At 46.6% G+C, this 27,581-nt stretch overlaps 1 protein-coding gene across 1 annotated transcript in view; it reads left to right on the top strand.

The window, feature by feature from the left end:
• Positions 1–27,373, top strand: part of FPGS (folylpolyglutamate synthase) — a 45,361-nt gene extending 17,988 nt beyond the window's left edge. Inside the window, 12 exon segments of the mRNA XM_079962085.1 lie at positions 1,095–1,159; positions 2,445–2,559; positions 3,453–3,530; positions 5,652–5,713; positions 6,657–6,759; positions 8,308–8,385; positions 9,106–9,253; positions 12,918–13,019; positions 19,172–19,322; positions 19,927–20,002; positions 21,849–21,915; positions 24,074–27,373. Coding sequence (XP_079818211.1) covers positions 1,095–1,159; positions 2,445–2,559; positions 3,453–3,530; positions 5,652–5,713; positions 6,657–6,759; positions 8,308–8,385; positions 9,106–9,253; positions 12,918–13,019; positions 19,172–19,322; positions 19,927–20,002; positions 21,849–21,915; positions 24,074–24,510 — 1,482 coding nt within the window. The 3' untranslated portion in view covers positions 24,511–27,373.
• Positions 27,374–27,581: the final 208 nt, after the last annotated feature.

Consider the following 27,581-nt stretch of genomic DNA (forward strand, 5'->3'; position numbering starts at 1 on the left):
TTTTTTGTTTTTATTTTTCTTGTGTTTAGGTTGTTGGTTTCCTCTGAATAGCTTCCCTTCGTATTACAAAGCAAGCCTTTATTAAAAAGCAGGTTACCTCCTTGTTATAGAATTCCATTCTTATTTCAGACATCGTGATATGTTAGTATATAACGATGTTTAGCTGGTTATATATCGCAATGTTGAAAACCAAACATCGCCCAGCCTTAGTCTGAAGAGCTGACTCAGTCTGGCTTTTCTGTGTGATTGGGTAGCTAATGTGACACCACCGGACACTGCTAAAATACAACTCACCTCAGTCCCAACCAGCATGTCTAACCATCAACATATGGAAGACACCATGTTGACTATCTCTGATATACATGGACACAAAACATGCTCTTTTAATCCAGACACTGTTTTTTTAAGAAATGCCATTCTTAAGCAAAACATTCTAGTTTTTCCAGTTGTGTTTATGGTTTATGGTTAGGGTGCCAAAAGGGCAGGACATAATATTGTTGCTATGTATTGTATTTCTTGCCAGCCCTTCACCAGAATCACATTATTATTATTTTTTTATTATTATTATTTCCTGGGCTACCCATTGTTTGGTCCTGGGCAAAATCTTTATCTCTCTCAGTTCTCCAACTGTAAAATGGGAATAATATCCTTTTTCTTGTGAAGGAAGAACAAAAGGAAGAGTTCATGAATGGAAAAGCACCAGATATGTCCTAGAAAGGTGGGGTGGTTAGAAAACATCTAGATGGTGGTTGATTTGCAGGCTTTAACCTGGCCAGATGGTTCATAGTATTCTCACTCCCCCACCCTCCCACCCACAGTGTAAGTTAATGAGCAATTCTAAATGAACCCCCATTTGAATGAGCAGCTATGTATATGTATTACTTGGGCTCCTGTATCAAATCACCTGAGTTGTCTTGGGTAGCAATTTTGTCCAGATTCCCCTTGCCAGACAGATGTGTCCCTGCGCAGATTTCTTTTTTAACCAGCAGCGTGTGGGTAGAACTTGAGCCTGCCCTCCTACTAGAAGAAGGGACTCCCTCCCTTCTTGCCTTTGTCCACTAAGTAATTTCTTTCCCGCTTTTCCCCCACCTCAGGGCTCAGCATGTGCCTTCACAGAACGTATTCTTCGCAACTATGGCTTAAAGACTGGTTTCTACAGGTAGGTGCTGCTGAGTTGAGGGCTGGGTTGGCTAGGCCTCTCTTGGTTCACATTCCCACCATACATTAAAAGCACTACGATACCAGTTTTAAACAGCCATTGCTTCCACCCCACAAAAAAGAATGCAGGGGACTGTAATTTGTCAAGGGTGATGTGAATTGTTAGGAGGTCTCTATTCCCCCTCAAAGCTGCAATTCCAAGGATTCCTGGGAAGAGGGGTTGACCATTAAACCACTCTGGGAATCATAGTTTTGTTAATTCTGTCAATTCTGTGACCCAGGTCAATTTTGTGTCCAGGGCAGCTGTTTATCAGCTCCATCTGGTACGCAGGCTGAGACCCTACCTGCCCATGGACTGTTTCACCAGAGTGGTGCATGCTCTGGTTATCTCTCGCTTGGACTACTGCAATGCGCTCTATGTGGGGCTACCTTTGAAGGTGACCCGGAAACTACAACTAATCCAGAATGCGGCAGCTAGACTGGTGAATGGGAGCGGCCGCTGAGACCACATAACACCGGTCTTGAAAGAACTACAGTGGCTCCCAGTACATTTCCCAGCACAATTCAAAGTGTTGGTGCTGACCTTTAAAGCCCTAAACGGCCTCGGTCCAGTATACCTGAAGGCACGTCTCCACCTCCATCTTTCTGCCTGGACGCTGAGGTCCAGCGCCGAGGTCCTTCTGGCGGTTCCCTCGCTGCGACAAGCAAAGCTACAGGGAACCAGGCAGAGGGCCTTCTTGGTAGTGGCGCCCGCCCTGTGGAATGCCCTCCCACCAGATCTCAAAGAGAAAAAAATTACCAAACTTTTAGAAGACATCTAAAGGCAGCCCTGTTTAGGGAAGCTTTTAATGTTTAATAGGTTATTGTATTTTAGTGTTTTGTTGGAAGCCGCCCAGAGTGGCTGGGGGGACCCAGCCAGATGGGTGGGGTATAAATAATAAATTATTATTATTATAAGGGAGCAGGTGGGACAACATGTGTAGTGGCCATGCTGAGACTGGGATGAGATAGGACAGCGCCAAGCGGGGCGGAGGGGAGCTTTGGGGGTGGCAGCAGATACAGATGTGCATCCTTTCACACCCGTTACCAACTTGTTGCTGCTTTGCATCCTGGCGTGAGACAGCACTGCTGCAGCGACGAGGGTGCCCAAGTGCGTGCCTCAGCTGCCCTTCACCAGTATTTGTAGGAGAAACAATGCAGCAGGGCATTCAGTGATATCTGGGCTCTGCTTGGTGGATTCGCACAGAGTCTAGGGCTTAATCCTCTCTGTGTGTTTTTCTCCAAAGTTCTCCACATCTGGTTCAAGTACGCGAGAGGATCCGGATTAATGGGCAGCCCATCAGCAAGGAGCTGTTCAGCAAGTACTTCTGGCAGGTGTATAATCGGTTGGAGGAGAGCAAGGTGAGTGCAGCAGAACCTGTTCGCCACCAGTGTTGCAGTGTGAGGGGCTCCTTTCACTCTCCCTGATGGCCAGCAATGGCCTTTTCCCAGAATCTCCCATTCCATTACCAGACTGCCAAGTCGGTTGTCATTCTCTGGCTGCTGATCATGCATAATCTTTGTGGGCCTGTTTTGGGTTGGTTTCAAGAGAGTGTTGGGGGTTTCCTGTGGTACTGCTGCAGGTCTGCTGATCCACTTTGTCTTGTGCATGGATGGTGGTGTTTAGGCTACACTCATCAATGGCATGAACGCTAGAAATAGAAGGAATGATAAGGCAAAATGATTGTTTTCCATTAGTAGATTTTTGCCTAGAGTTGTGATTTTGTGGGTTCAGAGCTGTCACTTTTGCCATTTTGTATATATTTTTAAAATTATCTTGGTTTATTTAAAACATTTCTCAGCCATTCCTCTTTTTAAAAAATCAAATAAAAGTATTCAAAAGTTAGCAAAATGTTGCTATAAAGTATTTCTGGAACTGTGTTGCATAAAGTTTGAGTGAGAAAATAGTTCACATAATTCTGATGAGTGATTGTTTTTGCTGTAAGAGCATTTAAATAAAAAAGAAACTTTTGATTGTTGTGTGCTTTGATAGATTTGTGGTTGGTGGTTTTATATTGACATAACTGTATGAAAACAAAAGACTACTGTCTGGGAAATTTTTTTTAATTCTAGCTTTGCTGTTGGACTAAGCACAACAGTTTGAAAGTCTCCTGCACTATGGAGTCCAGAGTGCACATCTCAAGGAAACCCAGTTTGGCTGATTAATGGTGAACAAAGAGAGGCTTTGTTTTGGGGTATAGATTGCTCATTGGTGAATTGCAGTCCTCCTAACCCGCAGCTTGCTTTCTCCGAAGGTTTCTGAACACCCAGCCATGCCTGCGTACTTCCGTTTCCTCACCATCATGGCTTTCCATGTCTTCTTGCAGGAAAAGGTAATCCTTGCAGACTCATTCATTAACGTTGACCAGAGTGAGGCTAGGCTTAGACTTTGGGTCTAAGCCACATTGACACCATACATTTAAAGTACTATGACTCTGCTTTGAACAGCCATGGCTTCCCCCAAGGAATTATGGGAGCTGTAGTCCATTTAAGGTGAGAATTGTTAGGAGGCCTCTATTCCTCTCACAGAGCTGCAGTTGCCTGAGTGGTTTAAAAAATCAGTCCTTCTTCACAGGGAACTCTAGGAATTGTAGCTCCCATAATTCTTTGGTGGAAGCCATGTTTAAAGTAGTATCATAGTGCTTTAAATGCATGGTGTATGGATACATTCCAGTTATGGCATATCGGCCTTTAAGGTGCTGGGCCGGACATGGAGGAAGTGGTCGTGCTTTTGGTAGGCATGCAGAAGACGGCGGGTTAGTTTTCAGGTTGGGCTGAGAGAGAATCCTGCCAGAAATCATGGAGAACTTTGCTGCCACTCAGTGTAGAAAATACTGAAATAGGTGGGACCAATAGTCTGACTTGGTATAAGGCAGCTTCCTATGTTCCTAGGGAGCTTGGTGGCATTGCTCGCATGGCCCTTTAAAGAAGAGGAGATCAGACAGATTAGTGCAGGCTTCTTCAACCTTGGCCCCTCCAGATGTTTTGGCCTACAACTCCCATGATCCCTAGCTAGTAGGACCAGTGGTCAGGGATGATGGGAATTGTAGTCTCAAAACATCTGGAGGGCTGAGGTTGAGAAAGCCTGGATTAGTGGAAGATAGAAGCCTGTCAATGGCTCCTGGTCATGGTAAATGGAATTTACAGCAAAATATTGCCATTCCTCCCTGTTCCTCTCAGAAGAGTACTTCTGCTTAGGGCTTGCACAGCCTGGAACAGGAGCCTTGTTTTTATGTTTTGTCACCACAAAAGAGGGCATAGATGCATACATATTAGTACATGCAAATATTATATGAGTCAGTGCAATTTTAGAGATAATGGCTGTAATTTCAATGGAAAACTCACCTTAGTGTGGAAGACTGTGAATGTGTGATTGGTTGCCTACTCTGCTGTCCAGGTGCTAACTATAGATGAACAACTTCAAGGCCCCATCCTGTTCTACCTTTGTTATCAGATTTGACTGGACAACCTTCCAACAGACGACAGTTTCAAATAGAGGACTGTCCTCTGTAGAGAAGGACCTGTGGCCACCCTCCTTATAGTGTTGTTCAGGTCTATCCAGTTTTCTTTTTTTTAAAAAAAAAATATTTATTAAAGTTTTGAAAGTTACAGAAAGGAAAAAGAAAAAGAATTAAACATAACAAAACCATACAATACAATACAAAAACAAAAATATTACATATACATAACAAAAATAAAACAAAAGAAATTAAAAAAAGAAAAAAGAAACACAACCTATACTTTCAATGTTATTATCTTTCTTTTACTTGTTTCAGCGACCTCCTCACACCTCCCTTTTTTTGTATTCCACTTCGATTGTTTCAGCAAATCCTTTCCATCTTCCTCAAACTTCTGTCCTATCATTTAACTTAACAAATTCTAACATTATTTTTTCCTTTAATCCAATTACAATCTATTATACTTAATTCTTTATAACATTTCTGCTAAAGCCATGTAACTTCATTCCAACATCTTTCTAACATTCCTTAATTTTACAATATTTCTGTAGATAATCTTTAAATTTCTTCCAGTCTTCTTCCACTGACTCTTCTCCCTAGTCTCGGATTCTGCCAGTCATTTCCGTCAGTTCCATGTAGTCCATCACCTTCATCTGCCATTCTTCCCGGGTGGGTACAGGTCTATCCAGTTTTCAGAGCGAGAGAGGGATAAAGGATGCATCGCCCCTTGAGATTCCATGCTGCACTTTATGGTGCAGGGGTAACCAATATGTCACCCTCCAGAAGTTGCTGGAGACCGACTCTCACTAGTCCCGGAATGTGTCTTTAAGGCCAACCTTCCCCCAGCTTGGAGGATTTCCATAACTCTTGAACCCCCATCAGCTCCAGCCAGCATGACCCAGTGGTCAGAGACAATGGAAGCTGTAGCCCAACTTCCCCTGGAGTGTGCCTGCTCTGTGTACGTACTTTGCTGATACGCACCTTTCTTCTTCTCAGGTAGACCTAGCAGTCATGGAAGTTGGCATTGGTGGTGCATATGACTGCACCAATATTATCAGGTAGGGCATGTGTGTGTGGTTTGAAATGGCCGTCATCTTCTTGTTGGGAAATGCTTGGAATGTCATCTCATAAAAAAATAACATTAAGCAGTTTCTTGCTTCCCTAATGAGTGGGCATAGTTCACCAAACAATTTCCCACTGGTGTGCACGCTCCATTTCTTAATTTATATTATTACTATTATTTATTTCCTTTCCCACCTTTTCTCCATGGGGCTAATGATGAATGCACATGGCCCTCCCACTCCACATTATGTCCTTATAACAACCCGGTGAGGTGGGTTAAGCAGAGAGGCATCCTGCCTCAGGTCCACCCAACTGAGGTTCATGACTGAGTGGAGATACGGCCCCAGGTCTCTCAGTTTTCCCCGCACTGCATCACACTGGCTTTCAGCATATCAGCAAGTAGTTGTTATATATAATTGCTTACAGTCTTAAGGGACAAGGTACAAAAGGCAAAACAAATGTGAAGGAAGAGAAAGACAGGCAAGTTCAGTCACCAGAGTGTGACAAGATTACGTAACTTAAGATGGAGAATGACTGCTGATGCTGGCAGTTTTGGGAAGGGAGGAACCAAATTGGACAGTCGGTCCCATGCTAGCTGGTACACCTTTCTTCTGGTGCAACTGAGAGAAATGCAGGCAGTTCTAGAGCCGGGTCACCTGCCCCACATAGCACAATAGCACCAACTTGCAGGAATTGTGGGCTAGCTTGCAGCAGTCCTATTCTCATTGTATGGGCCTATCATTGTGCAAGCTACCTCAGCAAGGCATGGCGAGTAAAGGGGAGGTGGAGCACTGACCTCTGCGTTTGCTCGAAAGAGGTGTGTGTGTGTGCGCGCACTTGGACCCCATTGCCATTCACTGAGACTTGTGGTTTGCATACAGAAGAGTCCCCAAGCCCAAGGAGAGGGGATGCCTTTCTCACACCTTCTCTTCCTTGTAGGAAACCGGTTGTGTGTGGGGTTTCCTCTCTGGGTATCGACCACACCAGCATCTTGGGTGACACCATTGAGAAGATTGCCTGGCAGAAGGGAGGCATCTTCAAGGTAAGGCCTTAATGTCCTTAGGTGAGACGTCTTTATTACGCCAGGTGAAACATGGGCAGGAAATGGGAGGGGGGGAGGGGTCTGCTGCTGTGGGGTTGCTTTTATTTAGTGGGCCTATTTTTCCGTACAAGATTATTGGTTAGCTATTCCTTGTTTCAATGTTGGAGTGTTCTATTGGAATGAGAATTGAGTGGATGGAGGGATGTAGTGATTGTAAGGAGAGTGGTTGTATATGTGGGGTTGCGTGTTTATATTCATTTTGTGTAGTGTGAAAGGTTTTTTGTAATTTGGATTCATGCATATTTTGTAATTTTTTAAAAATTATAAACTGTACTTACGCTGCATTGTTTGCACATATGTCCATTTCCCTTTTTCTTATCCTTTGAATCCTATGGAAATATTGTGTTTTTAATATTCGGTTGGGAGCCGTCCAGAGTGGCTGGGGAAACTCAGCCAGATGGGCGGGGTAATAATAATAATAATAATAATAATAATAATAATAATAATGGTGATTTATTTATCGTCTGAGGGGACGCGGGTGGCGCTGTGGGTAAAACCTCAGTGCCTAGGACTTGCTGATCGTAAGGTCGGCGGTTCGAATCCCCGTGGTGGGGTGAGCTCCCGCCGTTCGGTCCCAGCTCCTGCCCACCTAGCAGTTCGAAAGCACCCCTAAGTGCAAGTAGATAAATAGGGACCGCTTACCTAGCGGGAAGGTAAACGGCGTTTCCGTGTGCGGCGCTGGTGCTGGCTCGCCAGTGCAGCTTCGTCACGTTGGCCATGTGACCTGGAAGTGTCCTCGGACAGCACCGGCTCCCGGCCTCTCGAGCGAGATGAGCGTGCAAACCATAGAGTTGGTCACAACTGGCCTGTACGGGCAGGGGTACCTTTACCTTTATCTATCGTCTGTCTTTTGCCATTTCATCTTTCTTTCTTTCTTTTTCGTTCTTTCTTTCTTTCTTTCTATCTTTCTTTCTTTCTTTCTTTCTTTCTTTCTTTCTTTCCACACACACACACACACACACACACACACACAAACTGATGTTTCACATTTGAACTTCCTAATTGTTTGAGGCCACTTTCACACCATTCACACCTCTTGAGTCTGAACCTTTGAATGCTTCCCTGGCCACTCACCTCCACTGAACCTGCTTTGCCCGCGGAGTGTTTTCCCCTGGCTGGAATATATCCCTAAGCTCTCATAATTCATTTTGCTTATGTGGATAGATGGAGGCTAGAGAGGGCTCTGCAAGTGTGTGCAGAAGCTAGCCTGTTGTGCACCCCTGGCATGTGGCCCTCGGGAGGGTTGTCCAGAAGGAAAGGTGGCCCTTGAGCTGAAAAATGTTTCCTATCCCTGATGTAACAGAACCTGGCTTCCCACACACCCCAGCAGCCCACACAGAATGTATGTCGGCACCTCCTGCTCAGCTTTGGCGCACTGTGCAACTTGGTGGAATATGGTCAGGCTGCATTTGGGAGCAGAAACTGTGTGTGTCCCCTTTTCTAGTGCTCTGAGGCTGCTCCTTTATTCTTTCTCGGCTTGCTTTTCAGCCTGGAGTGCCAGCCTTCACTGTTCCTCAGCCAGAGCGGCCCTTAGATGTCCTGAGAGAGAGAGCTGAGAAGAGTTTGGTAAGAAGTCCCACAAAACACACCCTTATGTCCTTAGCCTCCTTCTCAGAACATGAGTCCCTCCTGGGGTGTGAAAAGGGGGTAGGATATGGAAACCTAGTTCCATGAAGAAATGCCCAAGGGAGTGGACACCTTTAGCTTGGAGAAGAGAAAACAGAGGTAAACATGGAGGTGAGCCCTCTTCCTGCGCAGCTGCCTTCACCAGCCCTGGTGTCCTCCAGATGTTTTGGACCACATCCTGCACCAGCCCTAGCCAGCTTTAGCCCAAAACAACAAGGGCACCAGGTTAGTGATGGCAGCTGTACATGAAGGTCTGCCATGTTTGGAATAGGGAAAAGTCTTGTCTCTGGTATCACCCAGGGAAGGATAGGTAGATTTCAGGTGAACATCTAGAAGCTTAATGACAACAACACCAGTTCAGCAATGGGACAGTGCATGTTTGCAGCAGGGGCAAAGCGATGTTAGGGTTAAAAACCACTGGTTCATGTTGGGTGTTATCCACGTGGGCAGTCCAGTTTCCTACGTGACTGGTTGGGACGGCTGGCATGGAGTGGATAACCGAAGGGTAGAAGCCTTTGTCTTCTGCAGCACTGTTTAGGGAAGCTTTTAATGTTGAATAGACTATTGTATTTTAATATTCTGTTGGAAGCCGCCCAGAGTGGCTGGGAAGGCCCAGCCAGATGGGTGGGGTGTAAATAATAAATCATTATTATTATGCAGTGCCAGCTGTACCTGTGCCCTGACCTGGATGCCTTCGAAGAGGATGGGAAGCCTCTTCCACTGGGATTGGCAGGTGACCACCAGCGCTCCAACGCTGCCTTGGCCCTCCAGCTCTCTCACATGTGGCTTGGACAGCAGGGGTATCTGGGTGAGTGGAAGGAGTCATTTTTCACTTTTTGGGGTGGGGCGGGGCTGTGCCCCTCAGAACAACTTCCAATACATAACTGGAACGCTCAGGTATAAGATGGAGTAGCTGTGAGAATATGTCATGCTACAATGTTGGAAAAGTATACAACTCCACTGTCATGTCTGAATTGGCTCTGTACATAGCAGCAAAGCAAGGGTGGGAATCCACAGGCCTGGGAGCAGAATGTGGCCCTCCAGGCCTTCTGTCTGGCCCTCAGCACTCTTTCTGGGACACATCCCATCCCCAGCTACATGTCTTGCAAGCCCTACCTTGCAGCCTCTTTGAAAGATTACTCTTGCCATGCTGGAATGTGTTCTTGGACTCTGATAATGTCTCTCGCTTGCCTGCATGGAAAATAGAGTATTATTATTATTGTTATTATTATTATTATTATTATTATTATTATTATTATTATTTATACCCCAGCCACTCTGTGCAGCTTCCAACAAAATATTAAAATACAATCACCTAATAAACATTAAAACTTCCCTAAAGAGGGCTGCCTTCAGATGTCTTCTAAAGGTCTGATAGTTGTTTTTCTCTTTGACATCTGGTGAGAGGGCGTTCCACAGGGAAGGTGCCACTACCGAGAAGGCCCTCTGCCTGGTTCCCTGTAGCTTGGCTTCTCGCAGCGAGGGAACCGCCAGAAGGCCCTCGGCGCTGGACCTCAGTGTCCGGGCAGAACGATGAGGGTGGAGACGCTCCTTCAGGTATACTGGACCGAGGCCTGTGCTAAGTCTTTGTAGAAACCATCATGTTGTGTTGTTCTTGCTTGTAAAAGCAGTTGGTGGCTCTTGTTGCATTAGTCAATGGGCCAGAGAGTCCTTTACTTTGACTTGCTCCTACAGTGGTGAGGGTAGCTGATGGGTCTCAAGCCGTCAGTGAGTTAGGGACTTTTCTATCACCTGCATGCGAAGACAGGCCCTAGCAGATTGAGTGGATGGGTAGGTCCAATGGTCAAGAAGGCGGTTTCTGTACATGCTGTAGAGAGAAGTGAGATGGGGCTCATCAGCCTGGGAAGGTAGCCCATATAGGAAGAGGAAATCTCTGACCCTTGCGGGACAACTTCAGGAGAAGAAAAGGCTAAGGAGTAAACCCTACACAAATTCAGAGTAGAGTCCATAAGATGGTTGGATGGCACCTTGTACACCTCCTTTTGGCAACACTCTGCAGCCAAGTGGGGGCCATATGCTTTCCTTTCCTTTGGACCATATCAGCAAGGCCGAGGGGGGTTCTTGTCGTCTGGGCATCCCAGGACCTCCATACACACTGCCCAGGCTTGCTCCTACAGTCCCTGGGGGCAATTGGAGCTGAGTGTTTTTTTCAGACAGGGAGGGGGCAAGTGAGCTTCTCCTTTTGGAGTGGTGGCCATTGGTTGGTCTTATTCTTCCTGGGAGCGAAGGGCACGTAGCCTCCCAGTGACCCCTGGTTACTAGAGATTGCAAGTGGAGAAAGCTTTCTTGTGTTCTGGCTCCGCTCGTAGACTTCGCATTGAAGCATCTGGTTGGCCACTGGGAGAACTGGGTGCTGGAGTAGATGGGTCTGTGGCCTGATCCAGCAACCAGGCTCCTCAGCTGTCCTTAGACACCAGAGTGTATGCTTCTCTTCTGGCCACTGGAGGCTGGGCAAGCAGGGCCACGCCCCACAATCTTAGTCTGCTCTCGGCCAGCACCTATCTGCTTGCCTTCCTACTCTCATTGAGGCCAGGGGTTGGTGCTGACGGCAAGCCTCTTCCCCTTTAGTCTCAGTGTTGCACCTTGTAGAACGGAGCAGGAGGAGAATGGGGACAAACTAAGACTAGTTGGCTGTGGCGCCACCTGCTGTTTGTCTCCCTGCCTTCCACCCTACCAGCTCTAACAGACACCACCCATCACTGCTTCTGTTCTTCAGTGTCTGGGCATGCGGAAGATCACAGGCTCGATCCCTGTCATCTCCAGGTAAGGCTGGGAAATAATTCTCTGCTTGAAACCCTTGAGAGCCACTGTCAGTAAATGCTGACTACATACAGTGGTGCCCCGCAAGACGAATGCCTCCCAAGACGCAAAACCCGCTAGATGAAAGGGTTTTCCGTTTTTCGAGGCGCTTCGCAAGACGAATTTCCCTATGGGCTTGCTTCACAAGACGAAAACGTCTTGCGAGTCTTGCAAGTTTTTTCGTTTTTTTCCCCTTTTTCTAAGCCGCTAAGCTGCTAATAGCCGCTAAGCCGCTAATAGCGCTAATCCGCTAAGCCGCTAATAGGGATGCTTCACAAGACGGAAAAACCGCAAGACGAAAAGACTCGTGGAACAAATTATTTTTGTCTTGCGAGGCACCACTGTACAGGGCAGGATGGGCAAGCAGTATCACCCGAATAAGGCAGCCCCTTCCTTATGGTCCTCACTCAGTTATGTGTAAGTTTGACGTATTATCTTGACATTGTTGAGTTTTAATTTTGAAATAAAAATAATTTCACTTACAGCACAAAAAATAGGCTGTATGAAATAATACTTTAGAATTCAGTCTTTTAAAAGCCATGTGGAGGGGGCTGGGTCAAGGTCTTAAGCCCAGTTTGGTCCAGCAAGTAGAGACATCTGGCAATACATTAGCCTGCCTCCCCAGAGCACATGGTCTCACATTGGTTGGTTACTGGGACTGGCACCATCCACATTTGAGGATAGCTGGATGTGTAGGAAACTAACTTTCCTTGGGGCTATAGTTGGGAAGAGGGCGAACTGATACCGGTCCACTTTGCAAGGTTCTTATAAAGGTAATGTCTTTAATTTTAAAGATTTAGGTGCTACCTTTTCTGTTTTAATCACAAACGCTTTAAAGTGGCTAAGTTTGATATGATGGTGATGATGATGATGGTGATGATACTAATAACAATTATTATTATTTATTATTTATACCCCACCTATCTGGCTGGGTTTCCCCAGCCACTCTGGGCGGCTCCCAACAGAATATTAAAAGCATAATAAAATGTCAGGCATTAAAAACTAGAGCATGCACCACTCTGGCGAGACAGTCCACAGGCAGGCGGGGTCTCAGCCTGCATACCAGATGGAGCTGGTAGACAGCTGCCCTGGACACAGAATTGACCTGTGCTTCCATGGGCAGCTGTGAGTCCAAAATGACTCCTAGGCTGCACACCTGGTCCTTCAGGGGCACAGTTACCCCATTCAAGACCAGGGAGTCCTCCACACCCTCCTGCCCCTTGTCGCCCCAAAACAGTACTTCTGTCTTGTCTGGATTCAACCTCAATCAGCTGCCATCCATCCGCCTCCGGACACTCACACAGGACCTTCACCGCCTTCCCTGGTTCTGATTTAAAAGAGAGGTAGAGTGCGAAAGTCTGGAGTTTTTGTAGAGTTTTGTGCCTCTCAAAGACCTCCTCCTCCTCCTTGCTGATTTTTAAAAATATCTTTTTAACAGTGGCTTAAATGGGGCTCAGGATATAAACTCTCCTTTATTAATTTAGTGGTAGCCTCATCTGCCACCTTTGATTGCTGTTTTTGTTTTTCTCATTAGCGTGTTTGTGCTGAAGGCTTTGGGATATAAATAAACGAATTTTAAAAAATTAGGATTGCAGCAAACACTTAAGTGTTCACTAACAGAGAAGGGGGTGGCTTCTTCTGTGTCTGGACAGATATTGGTGAGCTGAAGGCCCCCTGGTTGAGCTCAGAGCTGCCGGCAAAGAGATCTCCACCATTGGCCCCTGTCTTCAAGCCAGGAGAAGCCATGCTGCAAGGTGAGTTTTTCCTTCTCTCTTAGCTCCTCCAATGCTCTAAAAAAAGGGGGTCACGGGCCTTTCTCTTGGCTGTTTTCCCACACACTGCTGTTGCCTTTGACTTTTGGCAAGCGGTAGTTTGACCCAGTGTGAACATTTTGCTTTCGCATAAAGTAAACAACAGCATAGACACATTTAGCCTCCTTGGCTTTCCTGTCAATTACCTCAAAGGAGGCAGCTCCCACGCAAATGGATGCGGAAGGCAAGGCGTGATACGAAAAGAATGAATTCAAAAATATTTAATTGCTCAAGGCAAGGTCTCAGCAAGAATTATGGCTTACCTTCCCACAGAACTTGAGGAAACCAACAAGCATGCCTTTGAGGTGGCGATTCCTATCTTGGTGTGTTCTGCTGCTGTTCCGTCAGTTCCCACATTAGACAAAGGAGAAGGAGTGCAGAGTACGTGCTTTTCCCAGTCTCCAGCATCCGCAGTTAGAGCCACGGTGGCGAACTTGCAGCCCCTCCGGATGTTGTTGGATTCCCAAGTCTCACCCGGCCCAACCAGCATGGCCAATGCTCAGGGATGATGGCTGTTGTAGTTCAACAACATCTGGAAGACCACAGGTTATCTACACACAGACACAGACACAGACACACATGTTTTAAAGGATTTTGTATTTTGTGTGTGACTGGCTGGTTGACTTTTAAAGCTCATTTTCTGGTCCTAATGTTATGAAGGAAAATGTGTAAGAAACAACCTCTACACTGCTTGATCCAGACTTTTGAACTCAAGGAATGGTGGCTGTAATATGCTAAAGCAGGTCTGGCTTCAGGCATGAGGGTGTACAGGGCAAAATTCCCTCTAGTGAACCCTTTGCTACTTTAGTGGGTTTTGCCCGGCTGACCAAGGAGGCAGTGCCCAAACGACTGGGTCCAGGAACCACTCTTGTAACTTTCCACAACGATCCTCATGCAGCCTTGCTCCAAAGCTTTGTGGGAAATTAAGGCAACAGCTACTGGACCCATACACTGCCCCCTCCAAAGAAGATGGTCACTGGGCAGGGATGAGCATCGGGCTCACTTTCAGCACCTGGGGCCCTGTCAGCTGCCACAGAGCGCTGTGTGCTGATGCCAGACCCGTGCTGAAATCAAAATCTGTGGCAGTGATTAAATCCACCATTCCACTTGCTGTATTCTGGGAACATCAAAAGCCAGTGAAACATTGTGCCTGCTTCCAGAAGTTGTCCTGGTTGGGGCCTTGCTGTGTCTCCCAAGAAAAGGGCAGTTCTACCACTATGGACCAGTTTCTAAGAATACTTTCTGCATGCATTGGGTTGTCCTACTTAGAGTAGACCCATTGAAACAGATGAGCATGACTAACTTGGTAACGTTACAGTGTTACCTCGGGTCACATACCCTTCAGGTTACATACACTTCAGGTTACAGACTCCGCTAAGCCAGAAATAGTACCTCGGGTTAAGAACTTTGCTTCAGGATGAGAACAGAAATTGTGCTCCAGCGTGCGGTGGCAGCAGGAGACCCTGTTAGCTAAAGTGGTGCTTCAGGTTAAGAACAGTTGCAGGTTAAAAACGGACCTCCGGAACAAATTAAGTACTTAACCCAAGGTACCACTGTAATTTCAGTGGGTCTACTCTGAGAAGAACTTAGCTGGGTTACAGCCCAGTAGACTTTTCTTCTCTCTCCATGCCAAGAAGATGGGCTTGGAAGGGGGTCATTTGAAGCACAGATCTGCTTTTGAAGACTCACTAGCTCAGGCATAGGCAAACTCCGTCCCTCCCGATGTTTGGGACAATTCCCATCATTCTTGACCACTGGTCCTGTTAGTGAGGGATGATGGGAATTGTAGTCCCAAACATCTGCAGGGCCGGAGTTTGTCCATGCCTGCACTAGCTACTAACTGCGCCTTCTCTTGGTTTGTCAAAAGGCTGGATTGTCCTGAAATTAGTAGGGTGCAAGAAGAATGAATTGCTAATAGAAAAGGACCTGTTAGCTGCGTAGTCTGCAGAAATTCACCTTATGATGCTATGGAAAAGAGCCTACATTGTGGTGGGCCTTAGCCCAGGGAACTGGTAGCTGGATTGTTATGTCCTCCAGCCCTCATGGACCAAGTCTGGCAAGTGAGCAGAGCCCAAATCAGATGATCTCTTCCCCTGCCTCTGAAGGTCTTGCTGTTCCATTTTCAAAGCACTGTTCTTTAAGTAATATTGTTATATTTATAGTATTGAAATGTATTTTTGTATTTTGTATGTTGCTTTGTTGTTACGATTTTTTTTTTGTAGTGTTTGTTTCTTTGTTGTAGGCCGCTGAGCATGATTTTTGTGTGTGGAAAAGTGGTATAGAAATAAAAGGAATGGGACTTCCGGGTTAGCGCCAACGTCTAATGGCGGATTCCCTCCGAGCTCCGGAGGGAATCGGCTCAGTAGGGATCGGGTTCTGCCGCGCCGGCGACGCGGGGACCCTTAGAAACCACAGGCGCAGAAGCCTGTGGACTTGGTGACTCGGCGGGCACCATTTGCGCCCCCCTGACCTGCGAAGGAGCCTTTTTAAAGGCTTCGGAACGGGGGACGGGGAGCGGCGCGGTGCTGAGAGTCCTCCGCTTCCCCTGCTGAGTGAAGCCGCATGCCATGGACGGAGAGCGCTGACTTTTTCCTGAGAACATTCGGACTAAAAAGCAACAACCCGTGAGTAATACAGAAATTGGACTTAAAAAGGAAATTTTTTCTTTGAATTTGGTACGACCGGGGAAGATACAAAAAGGAAGTCCGTCTCCCTGCCTTGTAGACAACTTAAAGCAAGGACCAAATAACTAAGGTCAAGAGAATATCTTTTATTGTAACTGAACAAAGTTATTAATTTCACGATTGGACAGTATAAGTAATTTTGCTGGAGGATAAGAGTGGATTTTGAGAGCTGTACAACCCCCCGGGCCCCGGGAGTGATCAGCGAGAGAGCCTGTTGGAAAGATATAGAAGACTTTGACAGCTGTCAAAATTAGCTGTCAAAGTTGGGGAATACAAAGTAACATTGTTTTTGCTGTCTTTGCCAGTTGGATTTGCTACATTTTGGTTTTAAACTGTCGAAAAATAAGCTATTTTGTTTTTGGGACTGGAACTAGAAGGATAGTAAAAATCCACAATCCCTCTAGAGGGGGTTTTGGGACACTGCAAGAATGGCTGGAAGTGGAAAAATATTCACTGAGTTGAACAAGACTTTTTATCTCCTGGGAAAGCTTTAAGAACAAAGTAATATTTTGGCTACAGGGGTCATGGAACTGAATGAAACAGTAAACAACGTTACTGAAAATGGAAGGGACTTGACCCAAGTCTTTGTCTTTGAACCAAAAGCCCCTGTAGCGGAAACAAAAGACTTTGCAGCTGAGCAGGGAAAGAAATTTGATAAATTTGAGAAAGTGGAACAAGTGGAAGAGAAACATGAGGATCTGGAGGGAAAGGAAGGAGGAGTTATAATGTTGCAGAAGGCTAAGGAAGGCCAGAGGCCCGACAGGAAGGTCATAAAGGAAAATAAGAATTGGATGATCAAGATTTGGCTTGAATTGGAGAATGAAGAATGGAGAGACCTATCTAGATGGAGACCTGAAGACTTATGGATTACAAATTCGATTAAGATGGAAGTTCGAGCGTTTGGGACATTTAAATTCATGATTTCTTTTAAACATGGAGGTCTGGCTGGAAGAAATATCAACTTTTTTGGGACTGCGCTCCTCCGAGATTTGGGGTCTAATATAAAGGACTATCCAAAGAACCGGCAAAGAGGAACTGAGAGAGATTTAAAAGCCTCCGATGCGAAATCGCCATGCTGATAGCAGATGGACTGATGGACATTGGTTTAGGGATCGAAACCGGGAAAGGGAGGGTGGGGTTTGATGAATCCAAAGGTTGTATAAATATTTTCTTTTTGATATTTCTTATTTTGTATTCTTGGTTTGGTATTAGTATAAAATTGGGAAATTCGTGGAAGGGAATTTGGGTCGACCTTGGAAAAAGGGTTTAAGTAGAAGGATTGAGGTAAATAAGCTAAAATCTGTTACTAAAAGGATTTAAATATAACAATGAAATAAGGTAAAAATTAGGGATAAGAACTTGTTGAACTTACATTTGGAATTGGAATACAAGAAGGGGAGGCAAGGGGAAGTCGTGGGAAATAAGGTATAAGAAAATAAGGACTGAAAGTATACTTGTTTTGTGTGTTTTTTCTGTCTTTTAGTTTATTTGTCTTATTTGAAACCTCAATAAATATTATGTTTAAAAAAAATAGAAATAAAAGGAATGAACGAATGACTGTCTTGCAGAGCACTTTGACTGGGACTTTGTGGACACTGCAGATCATCTGCTTAGGGGTTCCTGCAAAACTCCTTTCAGCTGAACCAGGTTTTTTACGTGCCCCTTGACACTTGATGTCAACTAAGCTCTTGGGCTCCATGATCACTGCAGATGGTGACAGCAGTCATGAAATTAAAAGACGCCTGCTCCTTGGGAGAAAAGCAATGACAAACCTAGACAGCATCTTAAAAAGCAGAGACATCACCTTGCCAACAAAGGTCCGTATAGTTAAAGCCATGGTCTTCCCAGTAGTGATGTATGGAAGTGAGAACTGGACCATAAAGAAGGCTGGTCACTGAAAAATTGATGCTTTTGAGTTATGGTGCTGGAGGAGACTCTTGAGAGTCCCATGGACTGCAAGAGGATCAAACATATCCATTCTGAAGGAAATCAGCCCTGAGTGCTCACTGGAAGGACAGATCGTGAAGCTGAGGCTCCAGTACTTTGCCCACCTCATGAGAAAAGAAGACTCCCTGGAGAAGACCCTGATGTTGGGAAAGATGGAGGGCACAAGGAGAAGGGGACGACAGAGGACGAGATGGTGGGATAGTGTTCTCGAAGCTACAAACATGAGTCTGACCAAACTGCGGGAGGCAGTGGAAGACAGGAGTGCCTGGCGTGCTCTGGTCCATGGGGTCACGAAGAGTCGGACACGACTAAACGACTAAACAACAAAGCTGTTGGGTGTAGAGGAACGGGGCATGGCTCAGCTGAAATGGACCAAACTGCTGTTGCCTTTGACTTTTGGCAAGCGGTAGTTTGACCCAGTGTGAACATTTTGCTTTCACATAAAGGAAACAACAGCGTAGACGCGTTTTAGCCTCCTTGGCTTTCCTGTCAATTACCTCAAAGGAGGCAGCTCCCACGCAAATGGATGCGGAAGGCAAAGCGTGATACGAAAAGAATGAATTCAAAAATATTTAATTGCTCAAGGCAAGGATGCAGCAAGAATTATGGCTTACCTTCCCACAAACTTGAGGAAACCAACAATGCATGCTTTTGAGGTCGCGATTCCTATCTTGGTGTGTTCTGCTGCTGTTCAGTCAGTTCCCACATTAGACAAAGGACGAAGAGGGCAGAGTACATGCTTTTCCCAGTCTCCAGCATCTGCAGTTAGAGCCACGGTGGTGAACTTGCAGCCCCTCCAGATGTTGCTGGATTCCCACTCTCACCCGGCCCAACCAGCATGGCCAATGCTCAGGGATGATGGCTGTGTAGTTCAACAACATCTGAAGGACCACAGGTTATCCACACACAGACACAGATGTTTTAAATGATTTTATGTGCCCCACACTTGATGTCAACTATTCTGTTGGGTGTAGGGGAACTGAGCGTGGCTCAGCTGACATGGACCAAATCAGGCTGAGGTGGCAAAGACTCCGCACCTTTGCTATGAAACAGCTTCCTCTCAGGAGCGCTCATGCGCCACAAACTTCGGTGATTCCAGCCTCTGTTGGAAACATATCTATTCACTAGTACATTCCCAGACTATTAATGCTCTGATTTTTAGCACCCTGATTTCTGTGATTGTTAATATTTTACTAATGTTTTATGGATGTGTAATTTATACATTTTTTTATTACTTAGTGTTTTGTTATTGAACTGGTAGCAAATGGCTTTGGGTACTCTCTGGAGTGAAAGGCTGGGTTTTTTACCGTAATTTATTTTTCTGTCTCATCATGTACTCCTTTCCTCGGGGGAAATGGGGAAGATGTGAACGTAGCATCAGATAAAAACAAAGGCCTGTGTAGGTCTTGTTGTACAGGGCATTGTTCCTGCTTAGCCACCACCTCCGTCTGTTTTGCTCTCCAGGGCTACAGGAAGCCGTGTGGCTTGGTCGGAACCAGGTGCTGCACCACGGTCCTGTGACGTGGTATATCGATGGGGCCCACACCACCAGCAGTATACAGGCCTGCGTCCGCTGGTTTCGCAAAGCTGCCCTGAATGAGGAGAAGCCTGCAGAGTAAGCGAGGGTTTGGGTGGGGTCTCTTTCCATTCTGAGCCTCAACTGCTTGGTTATATAATAATAATAATAATTATTATTATTATTATTATTATTATTATTATTATTATTTATTATTTAAATCCTGCCCATCTGGCTGAGTTTCCCCAGCCACTCTGGGAGGCTCCCTATCAAATGTTAAAAACAGTACAGCATTAAATATTAAAAACTTCCCTGAACAGGGCTGCCTTTTAAAGATAGGATAGCTGCTTATTTCCTTCACATCTGAAGGGAGGGTGCCACTACCGAGAAGGCCCTCTGTCTGGTTCCCTGTAACCTCACTTCTCACAATGAGGGAACCGCCAGAAGGCCCTCGGTGCTGGATATCAGTGTCCGGGCTGAACGATGGGGGTGGAGACGCTCCTTCAGGTATACAGGACCGAGGCAGCTTAGAATAGCCTTATCCTGAATAAATTTGTCTGCTCCTCTTTTAAACAAGTTGGTGGCCGTCCCTATACCTTGTGAGATCTTCTGGTCTTCTGTGTGTGTATGCATGTCTGTCTTCCACTGAGCTGGGGTGGTGGTGAATAGATAATGAGACCTGACTCTTTCCTTGCATTTGCAGCGGTTCTGAAGTCCGGGTGCTCCTCTTCAACGTGACAGGCGATCGTGATACTGCCGCTCTGCTTAAGCTGCTGCTGGTGAGTTTTCTTGTTTGCTTCCCTCCCCCTTAAAAAAAGTGAGGGGGGAAGTACCTTGCTCTGCTTTAACATGGCTTTCAGGACAACTATCAAACCATTACAAAAATAATAATAGTAATATTAAATAATTTGGAATAGAGTTTAGAAGCAGAGATCAGCAGCAGCCATTAAAGCAGCAGGGGAAAATGAAATTCATAAACTTATGTGCAGAATAAATGTAAGACCTCTGCTGACACTTTGAATGGCCTGGGAAATAATACAGTACGGTATATGCTTCCCTGGGGGCAAAAGGACATAAAGTGTGTGCCCCCAGCCACAGCTCCTTGAGGAAAACATTCCACAAATGGGGTTTCCTCAACCCGACCTACCGCTTTAGAGGCTCTGCTTTCCGGCCAATCAGTTAGATTTGAAAATGCCAATGCAGCCTTTGCCAAGCTGGTGCCCTTGAGATGTTTTGGGGCTGATAGGAGTTGTAAATTAAGACTGGTGAAGGCTGCACCAGAGACAGGGCCTTATAAGAGGTGTCCCCCTCATGTGTGGAACTTCCTCCTGAGGGTCATAGGGCTGGCCTCCATCATAACTGGCTTCCAAGTGTTTCAGCTGAAATGCTTCTATCATTATTTAAAGGTTAAGGACCCCTGACAGCTAAGTCCAGTCGCAGACGACTCTAGGGTTGCACGCTCATCTTGCTCTATAGACCGAGGGAGCCAGCATTTGTCCGCAGACAGTTTTTCCAGGTCATGTGGCTAGCATGACTAATCTGCTTCTGGTGAAACCAGAGCAGCGCACAGAAACGCCATTTGCCTTCCCACCGGAGCGGTACATATTGATCTACTTCCACTTGGACGTGCTTTCGAACTGCTAGGTTGGCATGAGCAGGGACCGAACAACGGGAGCTTACCCTGTCGTGGGGATTTGAACCGCCAACCTTCCAATTGGCAAGCCCAAAGCTCAGTGGTATACACCACAGCGCCACCCGCACCCCCCAATCATTATTTACACCCTTACATTTACAACCTTTCCTTCAGCTGGTGCAGGATTCAGCAGCCAGGTTGCTCACTTGGACAAGACGGTCTGAGCACATAGATCCTGGACAAACTGCACTGGCTGTTGATTAGTTTCCAGGCCCAGTTCAAAACTGCTGGTTTTTATATATAAAGTTGTATGCGGCTCAGGACCCTGATGCCTCAAAGACCACCTCTGTAGGCACATATGGAGGTCTGCTTGTAGGTTGGCAACATGAAAACAAGCCTTTTCAGTGGTGGCTCCCCATTTATGGAATGTTCTCCAATGGAGGCCTGCCTAGTGCCATTAGTACATATATTTAAGTGCCAGACAAAAACATGCATCTTTCATCAGGTCTATGGCTTTTTTGCACAGGTGGGGTCTTTTAAGGATTTTTTTAAATGCTGGTCTTAATGCATTTGGGTTTGGGTTTTTGCTTAAAATATGGTAAGTCACTTTGAGTTGCTGTGGCAAACAAGAAGAAAAGAGTGACTAACAAATTTAATAAATAAGTAAGAAAACTTTATTCCTGACATGCTGTGTTTCCACATGTAAAGGTTTGTTCGGGGTGGGGAACCTGTAGCCCTCCAGGTGTTGTTGGAATGCAGCTTCACCATCTCTGACCATTGGCCATGGTAGCAGGAGCTGCTGGGGGTTGGCATTCAGCAACACCTGGAGGGCCCCAGTTTCCCTATCCCTGCTTTGTATATACTGGGGTTCACTGAGACATAAGACATGCTGTGGTACAGTCTAAGCCAGACTCAACTTTTGCTTTCTCCCTCACAGGTGTGAATCAGTGCAGTGGCTGCTTTTATAATCTTTATTCCTCTTACATTTTCAGCCTTGCCAGTTTGACTATGCCGTTTTCTGCCCCAATTTCACCGAAGTATCCACCGTGGGAAATGCAGGTCAGTCACAGGGCAGGGTTGGTAAATCGCTAATGAAATATGGCCACATGGAGTTGGGCTAGATCAGTTGTGGGGACCTTTGGTCCCTACATAGCTGGGGGCTGGACTAGATGACCCTTGGCTCCCTTCCAACTCTATGATTCTAGATGTTGAGGTGCAGCTCCTCTCACCCCTGGCCAGGAGCTGATGGGAGTTGTACTCCAGCGACATCTGGAGGGCCAAAGGTAGACCTTCCTTGCTCTGAATTCTGGCTATAATTATAATCTCTCTCCCACTCCTATTTAAATAACTGCAAATGCCCCTCATTGGTTTTCATTAGCTTAAGCGTGCAGGGTTTTAATGCTGTATTGATTTGGGAATCATACAATATGACTTTTGCTTTAATTTACTTATTTTTTAGTTGTTGCTTTGTTAACAGTGGATTGTAATTGTTTTGCCGATGGCTTGTTTATTATGGTATATTATTTACACTGTATTTGTGATGTTCTATTACATTCTAGCATCTTGTTATTATTTATTGTTTGTAAGCCACTTCGGGATTATAGAAATATAATCAGTCTGTCTAGGAAATCTAGGATGGGAAAAGTGACCTGTCTGAGAGAGAAATGGGTTACCCTGTTTTCTGCAGGGGTGTTGCTAAGCAGTGGGTCCTATCCTTACTGATCCGCAGGGCAGTCGTGAGCCTTCGGCCTGTAGGCCAAATACTGCCCCTCAGCCCTCTGCATTTCGCCAGCCAGGCCACACCCACCTGCCTTAGACAGGCAGTGACATCCAGGTGTGGGGCAGGTAAAAGATGGGGCTGCGCTGAAAGGTTTCAGGTGCCACAGAGCAACTTGTGGAGTGCTGTACCTTTGGCCGTGCAGAGTGTGCTGTAGTGGCTAGAAATGCCAAAGGCTTTGAGACCAGGGTTCGAAACCCTACTCAGCCACGAAGCTCTTTAGGCCAGTTGCTATCTTTGAGCCTAACTTGCTGGCTGCTGAGAAGATAAAATTTAGGTGGGGGACCATCTGTGCTGCCCTAAACACACACACACACACACACACACACACACACACGAGCCTTTAGAGCTGGTCATTTGTCTGTCTAGCCCATACTCTGTTTGGCAGCAGCTCTCCAGGGTCTTGGACAGAGACAGCTACTTGAACCTTCCATGCCAGGGTTGGCTGAACTTGAGACCTTGTGGCATGCAGTGCACATGCTGTGCCACTGAGCTATGGCCCTTCCCCATAAATAAGAGCTCACCTCAGTTTCTGTTGGGGGGTGGGATCTCCAGGGCCAATGAAGCCCACCATGCCTCCTTGCTTGGCCTTTCCAAGGCTATTTCACCCAAGCCGTGCCCACCTGTCAAAGACCCTCACATCATATGGTGTCCAGTTCAGGAACAGGTGGAGGTGTAGCTTCCTACTGGAAGCAGGCGCAGCTGACCACTGGTGCTTGAAGAGCCCTGTGCAGGTGAAAGGTCACCAGGCCCTATTGCTAAGTCAGGTGATTGACAGGCAAGTGGTTTCGCCCACCAGTCAGTGCTGGCCCAGGTAGGGAAGGTGACGTGAGAATTTATTTAGTTATTTATTGCACCCCACCTTTTTCTCCAAGCAGCCGCAGGTGGCCTGCATGGTTACCCCCTTTCAATCTGAACAACAGCCCTGTGAGGTAGGTGAGGCTGATATGCAGTGACTGCCCCACAAGGTTGCGCACAGGGAGCTTCACGGCCTAGTAGGGATGTGAACTCTAGTCTCTCCCAGGTCCTAATCCAGTACTCTAATCACTATACAGTGGTACCTCGGGTTAAGAACTTAATTCATTCCGGAGGTCTGTTCTTAACCTGAAACTGTTCTTAACCTGAAGCACCACTTTAGCTAGTGGGGCCTCCTGCTGCCACTGCGCCGCCAGAGCACGATTTCTGTTCTCATCCTGAAGCAAAGTTCTTAACCCGAGGTACTACTTCTGGGTTAGCGGAGTCTGTAACTTGAAGCGTATGTAACCTGAAGCATCTGTAAACCAAGGTACTACTCTACTACTTTGGCCAACCATCCAAGGGAGGCTGCCCCGAAGCTGCGTTAGTGTGGGGCTGGGCGGGTGAGTGGGCCTGGCATCCCTGTGACTCCACCTCCTCTTCTTTCTATTCTTTTCAAAATGGTTGTTGTGTTTGGCCTTACAGATCAGCAGAACTTCAATGTCACCCTGGAGAATGTCCTGACCCGTTGCCTGCAGAACCAGAGCCACTGGAACCGCCTGATGGAGGCGAAAGAGGGCACGGACCCCTGGCTGTCTGCCTCGCCAGAAGTGGAAGGGCTGGCTGGGTGGCTGAAGCAGGCCCCCCTGCACGGCCCCCAGCTCTTCTTCCCACCCTCAGCACGCCCACTCAACGCCAACTCCTTGGTCTTCCCTTGCATTTCCAAGGCCTTGCAGTGGATCACCCAAGGCAGGGACCCTCACTTCCAGCCTCCAGCATCCCGGGGGCTCCACCCTCACCCCGCAGCCAGCAGCGGGGCTGTCTTGCTCAAGGAAGCGGCCACCATCCAGGTCCTGGTGACAGGGAGCTTGCACCTGGTGGGCGGTGTCTTAAAGCTGCTCAACCCATCACTTTCGGAGTAGAGGGTGCTGTTGGACACCCCTCTCTTGAGGCCTGGGTTTGCTGCCTACTTGAAATGCCATTGGGAAGCTGGATCATGCCTTCACACTGATTTCACTGCAGCATGCAGATGGCGGGCTGCCTCCTGAGTCCATGGAACCTCTAATTCCTCCTTAAATTTTTTTCCCTGAGGAACATGGCTCGACACCTGAACAGTATGGAATCCTCCTGGTCAGACATGCTATGCAAAGAAGATGCCTCCTCCAGCAACATTCTAGATGCCAGAATTCTCACCCCACCCCAGCACTGAAGTTCTACAGGTGGGGGAAATGGCCACCAGCCCACCACCCAGAGAAGGAGATTCCCACCACCCAGAGAAGGAGATTCCTCTTCTTTCTCCCCAATTTGGAAATCTTCCCCTCTTCCCTCACCCCCTGCTTGCTTCTTTGTGTGTGGCTGCTGCAGCAGAAGCCCCCATCCACTACAAAGCAGAGCTCACCCGCCTGCCCCCCAGCCACCATCCTGGGCCAAGCACAGTGTGAGTTCTCACTGGTTTGCTGGCTCTTTGTTGTCATCTCTACTGGTCTGACCAAGTCAAATGCATGGCTGGTAGCCTTTGACTGATGACTCTTGCAATGTGCCTTTAGAGAAGAATCTTACTGCTAGCCTCTTTCCTTCACCACCTCATCATCTCTCCTTCTGGAGTACTGGGTATCAACTCAGCATTTTGGTACGGTTTTGAAACACTGTGTTGGTTTTTTCGGTTTTAAACAATTCCTCTTGAGCGAGGAACTCCTGACCTTGCCTCTGACTTCTGAGAAAGCCATTCAGTGTCCCCCGGAGAGCAGGCTGTGAGGCCCAAGTGGTTGACTTGTATAGAGTTAGGTGCATCTGCACATCACACCCCCAAATCCTGGTCCATATGGGAGGCTACCCTGACCCATGCAGTTGATGTTGGCAGTTAAAGGGCTGGGGATCATGAGATGGCCAGAGATGGCTTCCCAGAGGGTGTGCTGGAGATACAAGTGCCTGTCTCTTTGGGTTGGAGTGGGAGGAGAGCAACCACTATGCTCCTGTGTGTGTGCTGCCCAGTCACAAAGTGCAGAGCAATGACTGCCTGATGACTTGACGGAGCAACCTTTTTCTTCATCATCTTTTTAAAATAACGCCTCTTGGAGAGCAGGGCTAAGTGTTTTATGCTGTCAACGCTGCAAGCCATTTACTGAGGCACAGCTGCAGTCTTTGTACTTTCTCTGATTGCACTGGAAAGGGAGCAGGGTGGGGGCCTTTTTGCTCTCCTGGTGCTGGTTGGATTCACAGCCTCCATCCTCTCCATCCTGCATGCCCAGTGGGTCAGGGATCCTGGCATTTGTAGTCTAGCAACATATGGAGGACCACTTTCCACCTGCCATCAAATTGCACACAGCGAACAAAAAAGAAAGGGCCCAGAATTTTTTTCTGGGGGGTGGGGCACTGGAATCTATTGTGTGCAAAGCAGTTTCAGGGAGGGGGGGTCACTGCTTCATGCAGACTTTGACTTCAAAAATAATACTATTTGAAAATCTTCGGGTTGTACCACCCTTGAATATTCAGTGACCTGCTTGCTGCCAAGTATCTCTTTGTCAGAAAGAAGTTTGCCACCTTCTCCCTGGTGTCTTAGCTTCTCTTGCATGGGAATGCTTTCGATGGAGGCCTTTCATCAAGCCCCTCCTGCATTCCCGAGTCTTATGATCTGGCTGCAGGTCCCGTCCCTTGCTGGATGGATGGCTATGCACATCTGTTTGGAATCTGCTTGATTTTGACATCTGCCTGCAGGGTGAGAATAAATATGTCGCTGGGGAACTCTTGGGGTGGTAGCAGAAGCAGAAGGGGGGAAAACACAAAGCAGACTTCTCAGTGTGGCAGTGGGGGCTCTTCCAAAATGGTTACCCTCTGCTTGTGATACGAAACAAACAAGTTATATTCAATATTAGTCCTACTTAAAGTAGACTTGTTGAAATTAATGGGCATAATTATATGAGAAATTAGTAATTAGTAAACCCCACCCCCTGAGAACTAGCAATAATCCTCCAGATTTTTGCTAGCGGATCCTTCTGGATAACATCTCCACCTTTTGATGTTAACATTCATGCCTTGCCTCTGTTTCCACATCCCTGCTCTGGTGGAGCCAAATATGCAGCAGAAAGCATCACCTGCTAGAGTTGCAGGAGCTGGGCATGAAATTTATTTATGCCGCTTTTGTCCATGGTACTGCACTTCAGAGTTCTTAGAGCAATTTCCCCTGGTGGTTCTTGTTGTCCGGGATCCACTCAGCCAATACAACGGGTCCAGTGCCATGAGCAGCAGGTTTTGGGCATCTGTCCCGAGCAGCGTGATCTGCCCACTGCTCACATCCTTTGTTACTTTATGACCAAGCAAGTCTCTTCCCTCCTTTTAGCTGTGTGCGTTCTAGAAAGACTCAAACTAGTTCTAACCGAAATTCAACCTTGTTCTGAATTCTTGCTGAAGGTGGTGGTCCAGTAATCTCTCGACCTTCATAGAGCACATTACAGATAGTGATCACCTGCTTTTTTAGTTATTGTACTGCTTCCCAATACAAACACAGAGAGCTTTCCACCCCTCTTCCCCAACCCCACCTAAAGGGGGAGGAAACTTAAATGGATAGTTCTTAAGAAACACTTTTCTTTTAAAACTGGATTTTTTTTTCCTGATTTCATTTTAAATCTTGTAACTGTTTTTCAAGATTCTTGACTTGTTTGTTCCTTTATAAAAACAAAAAAAACCTGACTTTGTGTGTGTGTCTTGGAATAACAAAAAATGTTGTTTCTGCCAGACATATGTTGAGTCAGGAACAGGTGCTTTGAATAAAGAACTGACATACTAGAACTCTGCAGTTTGTTTCTGTTTCTCTGCCCTTGGGAGTACCTTGAGATCTGACAGGACAACGGAACTAAAGAGAGTTTCTCAACTCATCAGGTCACCAAAACCCAAGTCCAGAGCGTGCCCTGTACCATGAGCAGGGCCAGAAATTACTTGGGGAAAGTCCCATGATTGTCATGGCAGACATGAAGTCCTGAGCCACTCCTGACAGGGG

This window comes from Podarcis cretensis (genome assembly GCF_951804945.1).
Source record: "Podarcis cretensis genome assembly, chromosome: Z".
NCBI lineage: Eukaryota > Metazoa > Chordata > Lepidosauria > Squamata > Lacertidae > Podarcis > Podarcis cretensis.